This window comes from Stegastes partitus, unplaced genomic scaffold (genome assembly GCF_000690725.1).
Source record: "Stegastes partitus isolate 25-593 unplaced genomic scaffold, Stegastes_partitus-1.0.2 Scaffold351, whole genome shotgun sequence".
NCBI classification, from domain to species: Eukaryota; Metazoa; Chordata; class Actinopteri; family Pomacentridae; genus Stegastes; species Stegastes partitus.
This window is the reverse complement of record NW_007578082.1, coordinates 465195-486068: the sequence shown is the minus strand read 5'-3', so window position 1 is coordinate 486068 and position 20874 is coordinate 465195. Positions and strand designations below refer to the sequence as shown.

The 20874-nt window shown below is 40.9% G+C and overlaps 1 protein-coding gene across 2 annotated transcripts; it reads left to right on the top strand.

Moving 5' to 3' along the window:
• The first annotated feature begins 1605 nt into the window (after positions 1–1605).
• Positions 1606–18905, top strand: lck (LCK proto-oncogene, Src family tyrosine kinase). 2 transcript variants are annotated; one of them, XM_008284210.1, is made up of 14 exons: positions 1606–1774; positions 1858–1895; positions 3937–4046; positions 4586–4646; positions 5590–5680; positions 7297–7395; positions 7515–7618; positions 9148–9297; positions 9388–9540; positions 11772–11951; positions 14012–14088; positions 17187–17340; positions 18029–18160; positions 18261–18905. In XM_008284210.1, exons 3-14 carry the CDS (start codon positions 3942–3944, stop codon positions 18455–18457), a joined length of 1503 nt encoding a protein of 500 aa, XP_008282432.1. In that variant the 5' UTR covers positions 1606–1774; positions 1858–1895; positions 3937–3941; the 3' UTR covers positions 18458–18905. The 2 variants fall into 2 exon arrangements, with proteins under 2 accessions (XP_008282432.1, XP_008282431.1); XM_008284209.1 differs by having other exon boundaries at positions 1606–1895.
• Positions 18906–20874: the final 1969 nt, after the last annotated feature.

The following is a 20874-nucleotide window of genomic DNA, read 5'->3' as shown; positions in this document are numbered from 1 at the left end:
CACAACTAGGACTGTTGAATGTGGCTAACTTCGTATGAGCTCATGCGTGACGTGAGACCACATGGTAATGAGTATCATATGGAAAATGCACAGAGGCCTAAGCGTTGCACCTTGAGGCCTTATTCTACAGTGAACGCTTTTACAATAACGTAGCAGCGGACTTGTGTTTCTCATGCCACTCAGCTTCGCCCTGCGGATAGTTTCCCTTGACCTCCATCATACCGCGTGTCACCCAATGAGCTGAAGCTGACGTTACAGCGTAAATAAAGTACGCATCTGTGCGTTCATTGTGTACCTAAACATTCTTAGCACATGAGTAAGCATCCGCAGCCTCGCTCGCGATTCTCGAACGAGGCCAGCACCTGCACCGTGAAGCGGGGCTGGAAAACTTACTGCGTATTGATAGCATCTCAGTTTGATTGCGTAACAGAATGTGATTTCCAACCACATTTGGAAGTCGTGACAACTGTGGTCGAGAGGGAAAATAGGAATACCCTCAAAGCCTCGCAGGGCCTGCCAGAAGCTGATCTCCAAAGATGGCGGGGCCCTTTCTGGTATGCTCCTATTGAGTCACAGCGTTGTTCATCATATTAATGAACATCTCTTCAGCAATGACAATGTTCCCCTCAGCAACTCACAACAAGTGCACGGATCTTCTTATTTGCTCAAAATCAGGTTTTCTAACATATATTGCTACGAAAATGTCACAGAGCTAAAAACGACTTCACACATCCCCCTAGATTTACCATCTCTACTTTAACGGAAAAAAGAGTGAACTCAGGTGGTTTTCGTCGCGAGTGAGGCTTAATCTAAGCTTTCGCAGTCTTCTGAGCACATATTTCTGTGCACATCCTGTGATGTTTGGACTCGTTTCCTGCCAGTGCACGCTCTGTAGCAGCAGCCGTTCACCACAAGAGAAGCGATGCGGTCCGCAGCTACAGTTGTCTGACATGTCGACAAACGCGGCAGCACAGGCGCATCGTGTGTTAACAATCTGAGAAACTCGAAATTTCATGCCTCCCATAATGTCTGAATGTGACCGTGGTGCGGCTCTCTATCAGCTAAAATAACGATTGGAATTTTTCTGCCCTCGTGTGATATTTGTGACTTTTTTTGTTTTGTTTTCTTTACACTTTTAGCAACAGAAACCATGGCCCAAGACTATTTTTAATGCTGGCCACAAAGTAAAACCACATGTTGGACAAAAGAAAGCTTATTGTCTTAATGCGTGAAACCTCCAAACAACAAACACAACCACTTTACACACAATATAACGGAATACATCTAATTATAATACTGCTGGCATACATTTGATGTGATTTACATCTCCTTGAATAAACTCAGCCACCACCTCAGCTGCACATCGGAGGTGTTCTTCACCTTAAAGGTCGCTCACATGCACGTAGCACAGCGAGCAACCAAAAAGCATACAAATATAACCTCCCATCAAAGTCTCCTTTCTTTTTTTAAGCTGTATTGGTTGAGGTGCTGTCCTGACCCCTTTACCGTAGAGACAATAACGTTTCCCCCCCTCTCTGCTCACACAACACAGCTGCACAGTAAGCACCTGTTCAAAAGTCTGCAGAGCAACCCTCAACCTTTCAACGACAGGAAACTCTCTGGGTCGCTCTCCTCCATTTCTTCACCAGAGTGTGTGCATGTGCGTGAACAGACACCACATCACCGCTCATACAGCTCAGAGTTATAAGAAGAAGCGGATGATGACATCTTCACACCTAAACTCCGCTGGTGAAACAGTCACTTCGTGCTAAATGTAAGCACCCTTAAAATATATATATAAATATATAACAATTTCATAAAGAAATAATATCTATGGCGGCTCCTGAAATCTGACAGTATTGGACGCTTGAAGAGAAGTTTCAACAGTTCAAGAGGTGAGTTTTAAAATTTGTGATTCTTTCAGCCTTCGAAGTTTGTAACGTAGAAAGCTGTGATAAAATATGAAGGCAAACATTTTCATTTCTTTGTAATTATAAGGTGGTAGAGCAAATATGCTCCACAAATCAGATTTGATCTTTTGATTTTTGTATGAAATATAGAGAATTTTTTAAATTTACATAGAGACAAAGAACGACAACACGGAGAAATAACGTCCAGGCTGCTAAAGATCATTATTTGTTTCCATTTGGTTTAACATAAAGGCTGGTTATAGCATATTTAGATAATAGCTGTGTGATCATTGTTGTTGAGATAAATCAGTATTACCAAAAAAAGATGCATCCACACGAGAGCAACAGTGTACTCCCTAGTGTAATTAAAATAAGAATTGTGGCTTATTAACTCACTTTATGTGTTTTTAATCAAATCTGTTGGAGGCTTGGTGACATTTATGTGCCTGTAAATGTACACCTGTGACACTGACATGTCTACATTCTGAAAATAACGACAACTGGGTGTCAAGCACAATTCAGAAATGATTATGCAGCGTCAGTTTCAGCATCACAATCAGAAAAGCTTTATCGATCCCCTGTTGCTCCCATTTAACAGCTTAAAAATGTAAGCAGTACAAAAACATATAAGATAAACATGATGAGAAAAATATGTCCTAAAAATATAAACATGGTTTTAAAAAAAAGCATGAACATAAATATAAAATGTGCATTATTTTAAGAAAATAAAAATGTAAGTATACAGTGTAATAAATAATAATGGAGTTGTATTCGTGTTGTTGCAGAGAAGTAGTGATTGCACATTACTGAGTGTTAACTGCTTGCAGGTGAAACATAATGAGTCTAGAGTCGGCCTATTTCTAGTGTAATACTAGTGCTACAACAATTTACGTAAAAATGTATAATAATATATATATTTGTTGACAAGGAGAGGATTATACGCTAGAAGCTTGAGCTCACTGTCTGAGTAGATTTCCCATCTACATACCCATAGGACTCTGAAAACAATAACAACCATCAGTATTTGTTTGGAAAGGCCTTCAGCTGCAGATCATAAAAAGAAGAGGGCAGCCCCTCAATGGAAAACGCTGACTTGTATAACTCTGTGAGTGCAGGCCAGTAAGCGTAGGCGTGCTGATAATTTAACTTCTTCTTAGCCCCGTGATCCCCCTGTGATTCCTTCAGTGGGGTCTCGGCGCAGCGCTTGGTTGTTATTGCCGGGTCAGGCCTCTTTGGATTTTTCTCACGGCTTTGAGCCTTTGGGACAGACTCGCTGCTGCGATTAGCCCACTGACCCTGTTCCACGACTGGTCCGATGGGAGCAAAATGAGCTTGAGAAAGCTGGTTCATACAGGGCACCAGTGTAAAACACAATACAGAGCACGTGCAGACGTCGGATTGTACAAGATTAACGCTGGTGCAGCTCTGCATGGCCCAGTGTTCAGGTCTGAATTAGATCTAGAGCCCATGAAGGCCTCTGATGTGTGGCGCACTGTAGCTGTCACTTCTGAATGGGATTTTATCATATTGCTGTGTGTACATGTGTTTTCAAAGGTGTTCCTAAATTTAAATCTTGTACACGTCTTGGCCCTGTTTCATCACTGATCCTCCATTTTGAGACAAAGCTCTCAGCCACATCCGACGAAAGCAGTTTTCGGAAATGAAAACATTTTAAAGTCTTCTCGTAGCTTCGCTCACTTACTGATCTTCAAATTCAACCTTGAAACATATCTTTTTGGAAACTTAATAAAAATTTCAATGATTTCCCTGAGGTTTACACCGAAGGGATCAATAAAGTTTTATTCTATTCTATTCTCATAAAAAGTATTTGATATGTGTCATTCCAAATGCAGTAACTAAAATGTGAAAACTGCGCTGAACAAAATTTATGATCTAAGACGACAGTAAAAAAAAATCATTTTCAACAACAATATTTCGTCCATTAAGAATGAGAACATATTATTTTATGAATATTTGATGTCAATACAATGCCTTTTGAATGATAATTTCACATTTCAAATTGCAGAAAAGATGGGATGTAACTGCAGTTCGGACTCTTCAGAAGGCTGGGTCGAGTACACGGATGACATCTGTGAGCAATGCAACTGTCCCATCCCTCCCCAGTTATGCAATCAAGTAAGTATGTGATACACACAGGTTTGTGTTACTGCACCGCGTGGATGACTGAGTGTTTATATATGAGCGAGCTCTACATGGATAAAATGTTGGTTGTTTGTGTCGTTAAATGTGACTGACCACTTGGAGGCCGTGAACATTGCGTGGAGTTATAGAGTACAATCTGCGACTGCACCTTTCACTTAAAGCAGAGTTCTTTAACTTGCGCAACTGCGAAGGAAGTCGTCTTTGTGTGTGTGATTAAAACGGGAGCGTAAGTTTTCCCTCTATGTTGTTTGTTTCCTCTCTGTGAGTTAGATTTCCAACCAGATTAGAAATAAAGGAGAAAGAAAGGAGAAAACCACCTGTGTGCGGCTCGGTACATCGAGACATTTTGTCTGGAGGAAAGCGGCCTACGATTTACCGTCAAGATTTGCTTGTCGAGCCAGAAATGTGACACATGACAATCTGCTGTTCCCCCGCACAAATCTTACATTAGTTCTTGGGAAAGCTGATTGACAAGCACAAGTCTAATCTGTTTTTTTTTTTTCCTTCACCAGTACACAGATAAGCTGATTGTAAGCCCATCACAGTACTCACCGCCTACGTCACCTTTACCAGGTAACAACACAGAGTATATGTTTCTGCGTGTGTCCACAGGTGTCTTTTGTTTTATCATTAAGAAATATGTGGAATGAAATCAAATTAAATCCATCTTTAATCAATGATATGAGCTAAACTTAAGAGGAATTTGCACGACACTTTGATTCCAATCAGGGAAACTGCACAATAAACTGGGAAGATGTGGTTTGGAAGACTCTAAAAGCAAAACTGGAAATATAATTAAATACAGGAGGAGATAATGCAATGAAAGTGGTTTAGTTTTTTTTCAATTGAGTAAATCTGCACATTTCCGAGCACGTACTAAATCATTCCGAATAATCGTTCCATTTCAAAATTTGTTTGTATAAAATTTTCCATTTTCTTCCCATTTTCTTTTTTCCGTACCAGCTTCCTTCGTTGTTTACATGAAAATGAAAGCAGTGTGTCTGGGACGCTGCATTATCTCATTTACATACTGGCTACTAAAGCACTCCATCAGACTTTGGATTGTGTTTCCTTCAAGTTGATCTTGAGTCGGATCCGGGACCCACATAGTCGTTGGCAGTGTGAACATGGGTGCATGAAGTGCAATTAACTTTGTGAAAACATACATATACTAATCATACGCTCATATAGTGACATGGGGGGTTTCTGGGGCTTCACATCCCTCTTGACCCATATCCGCTTCATGTCTTTGCTGTATTATATTTCTGTCTTAAAGCACAAAAAAGTATCATGGTAAGTTGGAATTCTTTGTGTGCGGTTGGAGTCACTTTGAAAACAAATTATGGTTTCTCAGTAATCAAGGAAAACAAAAAGCTCAAAGCACAAAATAAAACAAACCCCAAGAAGCCTTTGTCTTCATATACAGATACATTTCAACCATCAAAAGTGTAATTAAGAAAAAACATAAAATAAATAAGGTCCCAATTTACTAAATATTACAACATTTTTCTTGCAGACAACCTCGTGGTGGCCATTTACAGCTATGAACCCAACCATGAGGGGGACCTGGGCTTTGAAAAGGGTGACAAGCTCAAGATCCTCAACAAGTAAGCTGCTCACTTTACACTTTACAATTAGTAAAGCTCGTAAAGAATGATAATTGTATTTCAGTTCCTGACAGCAAGTAGTTCAACATCTTCTCCTCACGCCCGACAGCAACAGAAACTTTAAGTGTTCTGGACCACATGTGAATCTTTACCAGCCACAGTGAACTCACAGATGAAATATATGCAATCTATATATCGCACAAAAATGGGTTGTTATGATGACAGAAGTATTCTAAATCATATTGTGTCATTGTGAATGCACGACGTTTCCTGACTCCCTGTGCAGCCGACAACTGACTATTACCAAAGTCGTGAATAAACCACTAAAACGAAAGTTTCTGTTAAGAAATGCAAGTAATAACTATAATATGACATCTCGAGCAAGAAATATTTATGTAATTTACAATTTTTTCTGCTTTTTATTGTAAAACATTGCATTTAAAAAGTCATGGATAACAATAATAATTATATTTTAGCATTAAAAATATCATATTGGTTAAAGAGCTTCGACATGTTGGTGCATTAACCATGACAGAAACACAAACAATGACTTTTTGTAATTACCAATGCTGTTAATTTAGAGTAGCTGTAGCATAAACCTGACATTTGGTGGTGGTCTAATACATTTGTTGTGTATATATATGTGACTATATATATATAAATACCTGTGAAGGACATACAGTTAAATGCCACATCTGCGGTACATCTATTTGGTTATATATACATTTTTTTTTTTTCTTTAAACAAAAAAGTTGTGTGAACATTTGCAATTCAAAAGAGACAGAGATGTGTGTGCGTTTACATTTCTATATATAGTTTGGGCTCATGTACATTTTCCCTTCCTACTGTGCTGATTGCGAATGCAAATTTCCCACCTGGTGACTATCTAACGCGATCTGTAAAAACTGAAGAGGACTAGTTTATCTGGCGTCCAGCAAACTCTGAGTTCCGACAAACACACGCATCGTAGATACCACGAGAATGCTGAGAACTTGTAAAATTTCTGGAAATTCTGGGGTTCTTATAATGACATGAAGAGGAGTTTACATTCTGTGATTAAGCACAAATTGCACACGCGGGGATTTAAAGCTGATTATAACTATTTTAAATTAGTTTTAAATATAAGCTTTTGGAACTAAAATGTCAAGCTATATATGATAATGGTTTTAAAATAAAATAAAAGTTCTGTTACCTGGCACTTGGTAGTAATGCTGAAGGAGCTAATGGCCAAAAAATACAATTTGATGGTTAAATAAATAAAAAGGAGTCTTTGAGACATATACACAAGGCTTCCTTCCAGGTTCAAGAGTGCACCAGGTACATTTTAAAGTTAAGATGTATACAACGCGGTGAAGTTTAAGAGTCGGTCGTGAGCCTGTCTCTTGTCTCTGCGTCTCTTCTGCTAATATGTAACACAAGACACTTCTATGCCGACTAAGTGTGATGCGGTTCATTTCATGCACTGATCATTTACACTGAAAGAGGCCTTTTGCCTGCAGGGGGCTAATTGAAACTACTTTTGTGAAGCTGTGCCCATTCATCCCAAACCAGTCTGTGAGGCTTAACGGATATGTAGACTAACCCGTGGTATTCTTTCTGTCTCCTCTGACATGCAGGGATGACCCAGAATGGTATCTGGCAGAATCTCTCACCACAGGCCAGCGGGGCTACATCCCACACAACTTTGTTGCAATGACCACAGTGGAGACTGAACCGTACGTCATACAGGAAACAACCTCAACACCACCTCTTCTGACGGAGTGCATACTGTGCCCCTGAGGAAGGGGAAGTGGTTAGCGCAAAATGTGAAGCATGTTGTGTGTTTGTGCTGCAGGTGGTTCTTTAAGAACATTTCTAGAAACGACGCCATGAGGCTCCTCCTCGCTCCTGGGAATACGCAGGGCTCCTTCCTGATTCGAGAGAGCGAGACAGCCAAAGGTGAAAAGATCTTCCCTACATGCTACACTCACATACTGACCCCAGTGGCTTAAAGTCTGTCTTTCTCTTTCGCTTGGAGTGTTAGTTAAAGAAGACCCATTTCCCATCAACTCCCCTTCTGTTTCTCAGTTAGTTTCATCGACTTCATTTAAGTTTTGCTTTCCTGATAAAGATAAAAATACTGGTTGAGACTTGTGCTTTGGCTTTGTCACTTTGTGTGGTAGACCCACAAAGTGAGTCAGACTGAGCCACACAACACTGTGCATGTTGGTGCAGAGATTTTGAGGGGGCAATATGAATCACAGGGATGGCAAATCTATCGAACTATTAACAATTGTTCTCCAGAATCTTAGACTGCACTTTCACTTTGACTATCTATGTTAAAAATGAGGCAGAGACGGTGGAATCCTAACCCCACTACAAGTGTTAATATTTTGGACCATGCCTCCACATTGCTCAATACGGCAATCTTAAATGAGTTTGTTTAAGATTACAAAGTTAACATTATCACTGTGAAAATATTAGCACTAAGCTTCAAGCATCATTGCGTCCAAGTGCAACCTCGCAGAGCTGCTAACAAGGCTGTACACTTTATTTCAAGAATGTGCAGCCCACAATTTGGATGAAAGTTCATGCTCCCTCCTGGAGTCGTATCTCAATTATACCGGAATACGCAAACATGATTTAGATTGCTTAGTGTGACTTAAAGTTTCCAGGAATATCTTAGATGTCTATTGCAAATAAATATCCGTAAATCTTAGAAATCACAGACATATGACGCCCATTATATCTTCTAAGTTTGCAAGAGAATCACCATCAAGTTTCTTTTCGTATCAAAGTAACGAAGGGTGACACCCATATGTACCTTTCAAACAGGAACTGCAAGTAGCTCATTTGACATGCTTTTGATGCTGGCAGTGAACCAAAATGTTGAGGGTTCAAGTTGTAGCCCACAGTTAACTAACCCGGCTTCGTGCCACACATATACTTCCTGTTTAAATCTTACAAAGCATCATGAGAAAAGTACAACTTCTAAACTTAATAAGAGACAAAATCATTCTGTCGCTCTGTTATCTACGGATGCTTTATCTTGTAGAGCTGCAGGGGGCTGGATTTGGATACACCCTGGACAGGCCGCCAGTTTATTACAGGGATAAAATATGGAAACAGACAGCCATGCACAAAAATGCCCACAATGTGGCCAATTTAGAATCAGTGATGAACCTACCATGCATGTCTTTGGACTGTGGGAGGAGGAAACCAATGCAGGAACACTGAGAACATGCAAAGTCTGCACAGGCACAACCACAGGCAACCACAGCTTGAACACAGAACCTTTTTGCTGTGGAGCAACAGTGCTAACCACGGCACAACCGTGAGAGATCATTTCTGGTGTTACACTATCAATGTATTTTTACATTGGAGTCGATGGTGCAATTGTTTTAATTTGATCCGAGTGGAGGGCCACAGTGTCAGACTAAAACATTCTATCTGAAACCTGCATGTTCTCTCCTCTGTGTTTGTTCCAGGATCATACTCCTTATCGGTCAGGGACTTGGATCACAACACAGGTGAAGGAGTGAAGCACTACAGGATCCGCAACATGGACAGTGGTGGCTTCTACATCACCGCCAAGATCTCCTTTAACTCTCTGAAGGAGCTCGTCCAGCATCACTCACGTGAGTTCAGCGTCTTATTTGAGACTGCTGAGAACTCTTCATCTGAATTTTTCTTTTTTTATAAACTTGTCTCCTCTCCGTGTCATGCAGGAGAAGCAGATGGGTTGTGCACAAAGCTTATGAAGCCGTGCCAGTCGAGGGCACCTCAGAAGCCCTGGTGGCAGGACGAGTGGGAGATTCCTCGCGAGTCCCTGAAGCTGGAGCGCAGGCTGGGAGCTGGACAGTTTGGAGAAGTCTGGATGGGTGAGTTGTTTTTCCATCTGAGTGAGTCTAGTGCAGATACATGGCATGTAGAAAACCCAGTTGCTCAATCTGGTGGTGGGCTTGACTATGTGTCTGCTGGAAAGTTATAGCCAGGCTTTTTCTGCAGTGTATGCAGAACAGTTTCCTCAGTGCAGTCTTAATTGTAGGCTTGTTTAAGCTGGTACACTGAAGAATGATGTGAGGTATTAACCCTGTTACGCAACATCGCTCCAACTACACTAATGTAGCTTTCCTATGAGCTCGTGGATTGGAGGAACTGTTCTTCAACAATGCTTCCATAAATTTCTATTGTGATTGTGGAGAATTAAATTAAACAGAAAAGCGAAATGTTTTGATCACAAGGGTATCAGCTCAACTAATCTGTGCCACATTCCCATTATTATTCATTTGGAGGCGTAATTTCCCCTCCATTTTCCATCCGCATTTGCCAGCTCCATTTAACATCCCAAACAAACCACTGCCCAAGAGCTAAACATTACCAACCATGGAACTTGTCCTCATTTCACAGCTACTTTCTATTTACAATATTGTCTTGCACGTAGTCTGGGCACTGTGTTTGTTTCTCTATCCTCCTCCAAACATTGGCTTTTTGGCATGCTGGAATTATGGGAGTGACTGTCATTGGCTATGAAGTGTTTATTCACATTAGTGAACGTGAAAATATCTACGTGATAACCGTCCATTATGAAAGGATGATTTCTACTGCAGATAAAAGAGACGGAGGAATGCTTTGAACTGTACATTTAAGTCGTTGCCAGCATCGCTACGCTTCATGCAAGGGGTGAGATGTTTAGTTCTTTATACAAATGAAGGTAAAATTGGTTCATTGTGAGTCTGGCTGGCGTGAGGTAAATGAATGTTAGTGTACCAGAGCATGAATGAGATCCTATTTGCATGGAACTGTTTTGGTGGGGCACATGTTTGGTCACAGCTACTAAGATAAAACTTCAAAAAAGGCATAAAACCATAAAAGTTGACAAAAGTACCAAACACATACAGTACAGTTCAGTTAACGAAATGTAAAAATAAGTGTGTGAAAGAGAAACAGTGCAAAAGATTTTAAAAAACCCAAGCAGATTTATAAAGAATGAAGTAAACTATACACAAAAACAAAGTATATATATGAAGGACATTAGGGGACGACTCTATGAGGTCAGTGTTAGATGATCAGTCCACCACTTTGTTACAGACTGAAATATCTACTGATTCCGTATCTAGTAACTATTGAATAAATTGTCACAGACTTTTGGACAGACATTTACAGAAGATGAGGCCTGCTGACTTTTTAAATTTCCAGATAGCTCAGTAACTATCCATGATCTGATTATCTAGTCAGGATGTATTCCAGAGAAGTAGCTCCATCATTTTCCTCTTACGCCACCAGCAGGTTTTTTTTTGTTTTTTAACCAAATTTTCGGAATACACCACTTCACTCGATGAAGACGCGACTAAACATTTTGCACGGACATTCCCAAATGGATCCCAAAAAAATGAACTCCCTGACTTTTCTTTAAGCACCTCAAGGTGAACCAGTTATGTGAAACTTTCCCAGTGGTTTGCTTCATGACCAAACACCAGACAGTGTAAAAAAGATGGACCTCGAAAAGTACCAGTGACCACCACTAGGTGCTGGCTAAGTTAATAATTCATGCTAGTTTAACTGCATTCACATTTGCATAGTTCACATACCATTAAGCCATTTTCTTTAAAACTACAAACAACTTTGGGCTATAAAACTAATTGCGTCTTCGCCGTAACTAAGCCTTCTTTGACGAGCTGAACACCCATTTTCTTTGATCTGACCTCTGTGAAGGCATGCTCAGTTGATGCATTGGTCAGGCCGTCACCACAACACCCTTGACCTTTGTACAGTGTATGTGCAGAAGAGCGGGTGGGCGTTTCTCAGGCTCACACAGTGACAACATCATCATGGATAAACCTCTGAAGTCTCTGCCCACGGAAGAGTCACCATATATTTTGTTTGAATTTTGTATGACATGCACATAGTCAACGTTTTGTAGCTTTCCTTAACCAAACTAGATTTCTCTCTTGGGTAGCTTTGCTGTCGTTGAACTCCCTTTGTTGTGAAATAACTGGTAGCTTGCCAAAGTGTTCAAAGCAGTTTTTCCTACACTGACACTAACACACCTATAGACTTATTAGTCATGTTTTCAACAGAAACTCAGTGATTACTAAATGTCTACTTTCAGGTGTCTACAACAATGACAGGAAAGTGGCGATCAAGAACCTGAAGATGGGAACAATGTCAGTGGAAGCCTTCTTGGCAGAGGCCAACATGATGAAGAACCTGCAGCATCCCCGCCTCGTCCGCCTCTTCGCTGTGGTTACCCAGGAGCCCATCTACATTGTCACAGAGTACATGGAAAATGGTAGGCAAACATGAAACTATGTGTCACAACCTGGGGCATTTTACTAATAGGTTAATAACACTCAACCCTACAGAGGGGATTCCAGGTTTCAGTAAAAGCATCAAAAGAAAAGCAAAACCTCGTCCCAGGGTATTTCCATTAAATGATTACTCTTTTGAAGATATCCTTCTGTAATCACATCAGCTCTGTTCAGGGCAGTTTAGTCAACTGAAATATGTCTAAGCCTGTCTGAAACGATCATTTCCCTTAATCTCCTGCTCTTTTACCCTGAACACCAAAACACAGTGTTGTTAGGGTGAGCTCTGTGCCTGGAGCAACGGCAAAGAAACGGTTTTAGAATCAGCGTAAGGTTCGAGATGTTCAGGATTAAACATGTTGATCTGTTATCGGACTCTGTGCGAGCGCACATGCTTGAACAAAAGACCGGGTTGCCTCATCGGTTTCACCCTTTTCATGAGTCATAATGTTTTCACTTGTAAACTCCACTCCAGTGACTTTCTTGAACTACTTGAATGCGGTTTGATCACACAGCTGGTTTCCTATATGTACGGTTTTGATATGAGATGCACATTACTGGAACTAATAACTGTATTCATCAGCTATGATTGGACGTGAATGCAGCTGTGTGGGCAAACCAAAGTGAGGGAGGTGCAGCAACTCGTGAGCCTTTCCCCTGAAAGCAGGCTGCTCTGTTGAAGTGGCTTCTGATAGGCTATTTTCAGCTTCTCCACATGACCCTCCTGTGTTCGCTGCCATGTGCTAAAATGTTTCAAAGCAAACATGAACTTTCACTTCTTTTCCGGGCCCCTCCAGACAGGTGACTGATGTTTACACACCGAGGGGAAGTTTCTTGTGGCCGGTCTGAGACGAGGGGTGTTAAAATAGGAGAGGCTGAATCACCACGTTATTGTTCACAGAGACCCCTGATGATGTCTGGCTCTCGTCCAGAGGCTGCAGTACGCACATGCTCAGACACATGCACGCAAATATTGGCACGCTGCACCGCTGTGGCAGTAAACAAACATACTGTAACTTTTACAATGGCAGTTTGTTTAGCATCTCGCTGCTGGATCTTCCTCTTTTTCCCCTTACATAACAGAGCACATCAGAAATAACAGATGATAATAAAATAAGGTCATTCTGGCAGTTGTGGAAAAAAACTTTCCATATCACAATATTTATGCACCCAGATCCTACACTGATATGAAAGCGATCCTGTATCTGTTTCACTTTAACCTCAAAAGTCTTTGTGATTCTTTTTCGCTGGGAGGAACAATAACAAAATGCACAGAGAGATGCTGTCACAAACACGACAACAGCCTTACAGCTGAATTGAATGCCGTGCCTTTGTATACTCTTCTGTGTGCAGCTTGTAAACCACCAGCAGTGGTTCTACATGAGGCTGCCTCTTTGTCTGCGATCCATGTGTGGACAGGACACAATTGCGGCTTCTGTTGCCGAGAGAAAGGATGGCTCGGAGTTCCCGTCTTTTCAGTTTGTCGCTGTCTTTTTTTTTTTTTTTTATATTGTTATCAAAGACAACAAAGATGGAAAATAACGGGCGTGTCATCCCAGCTTCCCTTTGTGACCTTGACAAAGAGCTCAGGCCCTCAGACATCAAAAGCAGCCTTCCGGACTTAAGCAGAGGAGTTAATGCCTCTTCTTTCCTGGCACAGTCTGCCCTCTTAAAAGTGTTTCCTTTGGTCTGACTGGGTTGCGAGGCATGCGGAGGTATTGTTCTGCGCTAATCAAACCCAACACAAAGTCAGCTGTCAGAAAGTATGCATCAGCTTGACTGATGCTGTGTGGACTTCCTCAAAGTGTTATGCTCGCTGATTTGAGCTGCTATTCTGGTCTATCTCAGTGTATTTATGTCTCTGATAAAGGAAAATATCAGTCATCTTCTGCACAAAGCACGATTTGTTCTCCACCTCCGATTACCATATTGCATAATCTTTTGTGCAAGACATGTGTATGCATCTGTACCTGCGCCTAGTTTATTCTTTATGAGTCAAATAACATGAATTAAAGCTTCACTAAAACCGATAATTTTCCTACAGGTAGCCTTGTGGATTACCTAAAAACGACGGAGGGAAGCAGTTTGCCCATGAACACCCTGATAGACATGGCATCCCAGGCAAGACATCTCCTTTTACTATCCGTCTTCTCATCTGTACACACTCCTTTCACTCCATTCATTCATTCCTTGGCTCCTTATTCTCTCACCGTGACCCTTACAGGCAAGAAACTGGCAGCGATTGTAGTGTGGCTTACATTCAACACTAATCTTGGAGTAACAAAAGACCTGGGTGTGTATGTGGGCCGGCATAAATGAACTTCAGGGTAGACACAGTGGCACAAATTAAAGCGCACTACTTATTACCAGACAAGTCTGAGAGGGGGCACATTCCCGTCTGCTTTTTTTTTTTTTTTAATGAACTACATTTTTTTTTTATCCTCTTACAAAGGTGCCAATTCAGCTAAAATGCCACAGTCAGGGCATTGTAACAGAACTCAAAACTAAATGGAGATAAATTAGTCTGAATTAGTCTTGATGTCTCTCCTCAGTAAGCAGCTCTGTCACAAATTTGCCAAAGCAATAACTAGTTTTTCAGTCTGTAAAGGGTTACTACAGTTCAACTTCATTCAACTCCTGGCAAATGACTCATTTGGTCGGTTAAACCAGGTGGATAAAAAGGCAGATTTGTCACAGAATGCAAATCAAAGTTACTGTATTATGATAAGCTTAACTCAAAAACCGAACGCAGGGTGTGTTAAATAGAGAGCGTTAAAGTGCTAGTGGGTGAAATGTTTTCAGAACAAAACAAGCTGCTCCTTGTGTTTCCAGGATTAAGACGAAACCAAGTGGTGGAAAGTACGTTTACTGAAGTACTGCACTTATGCACAAATTTGAGATATTTGTATTTTACTTGAGTATTTCTATTTTATGCTACTTTATATTTACGCTCCACAGCATTTCAGGAACAAGTATTGCACCACTACATTTATCTGGCCGCTCTAGTTACTTTTAAGATGAAGATTTTACACAGTGGATGATATAACACGTGGCTCGGTGGTTAGCACCGTTGCCTTGCAGCAAGAAAGTTGTCGGTTTGCGTCCCGGTGAGGACACCTGGGATCTTTCTGCGTGGAGTTTGCATGTTCTCGTGGGTTCTCTCTGGGTTCTCCGGCTTCCTCCCACACAGTCCAAAAACATGTTGAGGTTAATTGGTGATTCCAAATTGTCCGTAGGTGTGAATGTGAGTGTGCTTGGTTGTCTGTCTCTAAGTGTGGCCCTGTGATAGACTGGTGACCTGTCCAGGGTGTCCCCTGCCTTCACCCTGAGTCAGCTGGGATAGACTCCAGCCCCCCATGACCCTAGTGAGGATTAAGCGGTGTATAGATAATGGATGGATGGATGATGTAACAGGACTATTAAATACAACACATTAAAGAACAGACTAGTGATTTACAATCTTTTTGCCCTACGACATCTCACAAAAAGCAGCATGTAGTCGGTGTCATATACGTTTTTAACAGCTCTACCAAACAGGGATTTTCATAATTTCACCGATTGTTAAAATGATGCAGCAGCAAACCAATAATTTGATATTAAATAAATAGAGATTGTTCTGCTGCATCTGTATATACAACTGGATACAAAGCATTTCAAACTAGTTCTACCTGCAGCAGCTACACCTGTAACACACCCATGCTTCACTGTTAATAATCTAATTATGTAATATCACATATTAGTCAGAAGGAGCAAACTGGACCTTTTATTTTAATACTTTAAACACGTTTTATTGCTAATGCTGATGACCGAAGCTTCACTTTTGCTTGAGTAGGATTTTTCATGCAGGACTTTTACTTCTAATGGAGTATTTTAAAATTGCTATATTGGTATTTTTTTACTTAAATAAAGAACCTGATTCTCCACCGCTGCTACACTAACTAACTGCCGGCTTCATACAGATGTGGGTGTCAAATTTCCCCAAAAAGTTTTACTAGGCTGTTCAGTAAGAATTTTCAAATCATACCCACATCTACATCTTGAGATGCTTCTTGTCAGTAAAATAACTTTGACTTACATATATTGTGGGTGTGGGAATGGAAAAGACAACCACAGGAAGACAGACTGAAGTTTCAAAGTCTCACATGACAAAAGCGTCTTCGTTTGCAGCAGGCAAATTACCAGACGCCTTAGAGCTCGGTGCAGAGAGGTAGACTGTATAAAAGGCAGTGCGGTGAGCGTATTTTACAGAAAGAACTCTGTCAAGCCAGTCGTCATGCACTGATAGCATTTGTGGTAATAGGAACTCTAACCGCCCCGTGATGGACCATAAAATTTCAAGTGATTAAGGGCTTTGCTCTTGCTGCAGTATTGGAAACTCTGACCACATCCATACGCTTAAATCATTAAACATTTATATAATCAGAGGATTTTCCTCAGATTGTTGTTAGCTACAGAAGTGCAAAGCAGATATGTAATAATGAAAATTAACGTGTTAAATGTTTCGATTGGTTCCCTCCCACCGCCATCAAATGAATGAAACAGAGAGTATGGAGGAGTCAGGAGGAGGTGGGAGTCATGACGACGCTAGAAGTTTGTAAAATACACAGACATACGTACATGTCAGGTTTCTGACAAGAACCCCACGGCCGATGACACCTATGTGATAGATTCTTACGTCTGAAATATGCATCACTGCTCCTACAAAAGCCAATACCTAGATAGCTGAAGATAAAGACACAAATAATTCAGATGCTGTTTAACTGTGGGAGGAGAATTCTGCGGAAATCATCATTGTTTTCTCAACACGGATACCTCACACACCAACTTCCTCATTCGTTAGATGTAGCGTCAGGTTCTCTCAGATCAACATATGTGGAAATGAGTCATTTAGTATTTGATTGAATCAGAAACTCAGAAATAATCAGCCAGTACTGTGTAAAGGCAGAAAGGCATGACTGCAGCCTTTTGTATCAGGAAGCAGAGCCGGTGTTGAGCAGGCACAGCTGTGTACCTGGGTGGAGTACTGCACAGAGGTATAAGGAACTGACCTGGGGAAGTGGTAAACTCCCTGGTTTGGGAATCTCACTGTTCATCTGTCCAACATACACAAACATTGCACGGTGGTAGAGCACACAGACGTCCCACACAGCTCTAGATGTCATGTTTGATCACACGCACACGCCGTGCTGCCTTGCTTGATGATGTGCTGTCCCCTGCAGGTGGCTGACGGCATGGCCTTCATTGAGCAGAGAAATTACATTCATCGAGACCTGCGAGCCGCCAATATTCTGGTTTCTCACGAGCTCATCTGTAAGATTGCTGACTTCGGACTCGCAAGACTCATCGAGGACAACGAATACACAGCCAGAGAGGGTAACGACACCTTTGTGTACAATGTAGAAAGTGGATCTGAGCTGTAGTTGAAGTAAACTGTTTTTTTTAAATCAATCTCATTAATCTTTTAGCTGAGGTGATGGCAGTTCAATTTTGTGTATTCGGTTAACTGAAAATTACATTTTGTCCCTTTAAACTGATATTCTAGTCTCTGCGAAAGTGTGAAAATGAGTTTCACTACCTCTTTAGCATTGCAACTGCTGTTTTCTTCAGTAGGATTACAGAGTAAAAAAAAGAAAAAGAACAGCAAGTCTAATGACGCAATCATGTTTTTACTTCTGGGTTAAGCAAATATTTGGGTTCATTTGACTTAAAGTTGACCTTCTCATTAAGTTGCAGCAATGCAAACTGTTCACTTAAGAGGAATCAAACAATGACACTTAATTTTGATAAACTTAATTCAACTGCATGTTCCCAGATGAAGAGATTCATTCAGGTTCTCTTTTTTTCAGCTGATATCACTTATCATCTTTTCAGCCCTTACCCTCAGAACCTTTTTATCAGACTATATCAACTAAATATTTCCTCTACTATAATTACTTTTTCTAGAGTGCATCTCGATTGAAATTTTTTAAATCATGCAAAGGTGAAGTGAGAGGAAATCTGTCCTTTAGCTCCATCAAGTGTCTTTATTGAGAGATAGTTTGATTTTTTTTTTTTCCCACAGGTGCAAAGTTCCCCATTAAATGGACCGCCCCAGAAGCTATTAACTATGGCACCTTCTCCATAAAATCTGATGTGTGGTCATTTGGGATCCTCCTCACAGAAATAGTGACATATGGACGCATTCCTTACCCCGGTATGTACTCATTCACTTTTATCGTTCTCGTAAATAGCAAGAATATTTTACTGGTCTTGCATGTGTTATAATTGCTGACAATATTTTACCTTGTGTTCAGGGATGTCCAACCCAGAGGTGATCCAGAACCTGGAGCGGGGCTACAGAATGCCACAGCCGGAAAACTGCCCCGATGGGCTTTACGGCGTCATGTGTCTGTGCTGGAACGAGGGCCCAGAAAACAGACCCACTTTCGAGTACCTGAGGAGTGTTCTGGAGGATTTCTTCACTGCCACAGAGAGGCAGTACCAGGAATAACTGCGGTGGAGCAGAGAGACATAGAGACAGACAATAAATATATTCAAACTAAAGGTCCAGCCTGTCAAAGTGGATGCTGGAATTTGTTTTATTCTTTGAGGAATGCATGCCTTTCTCCTGATAAGGTACAAACTAAGATTTTCCAAGTAAGACTACTTTGTTTCTGCATCAGATTTTTTTGCTCAAGTGGCTTTTCAGATACGATACGATCGCCTGTGGAATGAATGAACCAGAAACAGCTGGATTGCAGCCAACAGCAGAAAGGAGAGTGATCACCGAGCTGCTTGAATAAACTGGGGACTGTCTGATGTGGCTGGATAAGCAGCCATTCTCCTGGTGCTCGTTATTAACATGTAAATACTGTCAACTGCTTCCGCTGTGTTTTACCTCTGCAGTCTAAAAATGTGTTTAAACTGTTTTTCTTAAAGTAAAAAAAGCTCCGTATTGATGTTGTTGTTGTTACGTTGCATTCAGAAGAACCAACACCACATAACATAAACCACTGGTGATGCTTTATATCATTACATAATACATTCCCTGAAGGTTATTTGTGCATGAAGGTGGCACCAAAATGATGAGAAGCGCTCACAATATTTATTTCTAAGTCCTCAACTTAAATGTACATTTTTAATACCTCCATTTACTTAATTTTACTCCACACTCACACTGTCTGGGAGGCAAATGTAATACCTTTTACTTAATTTGACAGCCAGAGTTAATTACATATTATAGGATTTTACATGCAAAACTCATAACTTAAATATGATGCCTTGCCATAGTAGCATTATGTAACATGTAAGTGCTTAAAGTAGGTTACATTAGCTCCTCTTTGGTCAGCTGCTTCATTTAAATGCTGTTTAAAAGCTAGAAGACACATAAAAGGCAATGCCATAGCTAAACTTTTCACTTTGTGTCTGCAGGGTATTGCTGATATCTCAAAAATATAGATTCAGACCTCAGAAGTTTCATGTGAAACAAACCCGAATCATATTCTTCCTCAGAATCACTTTCAAGTTCATAGCATACGGTATGCTACCTCAAGGTACTACACATAATAAGGTGAAGACAACAGGGAAGTATACAGTGTATTGTCTATGTATGGAACCGAGTCTTTCCGGCAGACTCTAAGTGGACTAGAACAGCAGTATAATAGCAACAATTTTGCATCTGTAGCGTTAACAACTGTCTGTGTATGCATCCATAAGGGCGCACATCCAGGCGTAAGTCATTTTAAGGCAGGAAATGATCACTGACTGCGCATAAAAGATAAATGCAGCCACTGTAACGTCACCCAGTGGTTTGTGGACTCCTGTTTTACTGTCTCCAGTTTGAGTTTTTAGAGCCAGAAGTGGCCAAATTTTGCAGAGAGGGTGGATCTGGAGAGGACCGAGGGGTGGGACTGACTGAGAACTGGAGGACATTCTGACCTACACTGGCCTGGCTCCCCTGCCAATGTGTGAAGCAGCTAATCATTTCTGACTACATGTCAGTCAAGCTATCGTAAATCCCAAATATCATGCACTTTGATGCCCTATTTCTACGTAGTTATAGAAATATATTCAGATCAAACTGCCAGAGCACTTATCACTTATTAAATATTAGGACTTTTGTATGGAGTGTGTATGTTCTCCCCGTGCAGCATGGGTTCTCTCTGGGTTCTCCGGCTTCCTCCCATACGACCAAAAACATGTTGAGGTTAATTGGTGATTCTAACTTGTCTGTAGGTGTGAATGTGAGTGTGATTGGTTGTCTGTCTCTAAGTGTAGCCCTGTGATCGACTGGCGACGTGTCCAGGGTGTCCCCTGCCTTCACCCTAAGTGGGATAGACTCCAGCCCTCCATGACCCTAGTGAGGATTAAGCGGTGTATAGATAATGGATGGATGGATGGATGATGTAACAGGACTATTAAATACAACACATTAAAGAACAGACTAGTGATTTACGATCTTTTAGCCTCATGATGTCTCACAAAAAGCAACATGTAGTCGGTGCTATATATTTTTTAACAGCTCTACCAAACAGGGATTTTTCATCATTTCAACGATTATTAAAATGAGGCAGTATCTCACCAATAATTTGATATGAAATAAATAGAGATTGTTCTGCTGCAACTCAACTGTATATACAACTGGATACAAAGCATTTCAAACTAGTTCTACCTGCAGCAGCTACACCTGTAACATGCCCCCCGCGACCCTAGTGAGGATTAAGCGGTGTGTAGATGATGCACGGATAATGGATGTTTTAATTGAAAGCTGTGGGAGCCAGAGCTTCCTGGAGCCAGCACCTAGTGGTGCTCAGTGGAAATGCATTTTTTGACACTTGGCATTGGGTTGAAATTTGAGAGCTAGTCCTTACATCTATCTCTTGTTTATACAGTATAGGAAAGGAATTATCGTCATGGAAAAAAACAACC

What these genes read in the sequence shown, in the direction of transcription:
- lck (XM_008284210.1), top strand. Translation starts at nt 3,942, where the DNA reads ATGGGATGTAACTGCAGTTCGGACTCTTCAGAAGGCTGGGTCGAGTAC. An exon ending in ACCACAGTGGAGACTGAACC is followed by an intron (nt 7,396 to 7,514) that starts GTACGTCATACA and finishes TTTGTGCTGCAG; the next exon opens with GTGGTTCTTTAAGAACATTT. An exon ending in GCTCGTCCAGCATCACTCAC is followed by an intron (nt 9,298 to 9,387) that starts GTGAGTTCAGCG and finishes CGTGTCATGCAG; the next exon opens with GAGAAGCAGATGGGTTGTGC.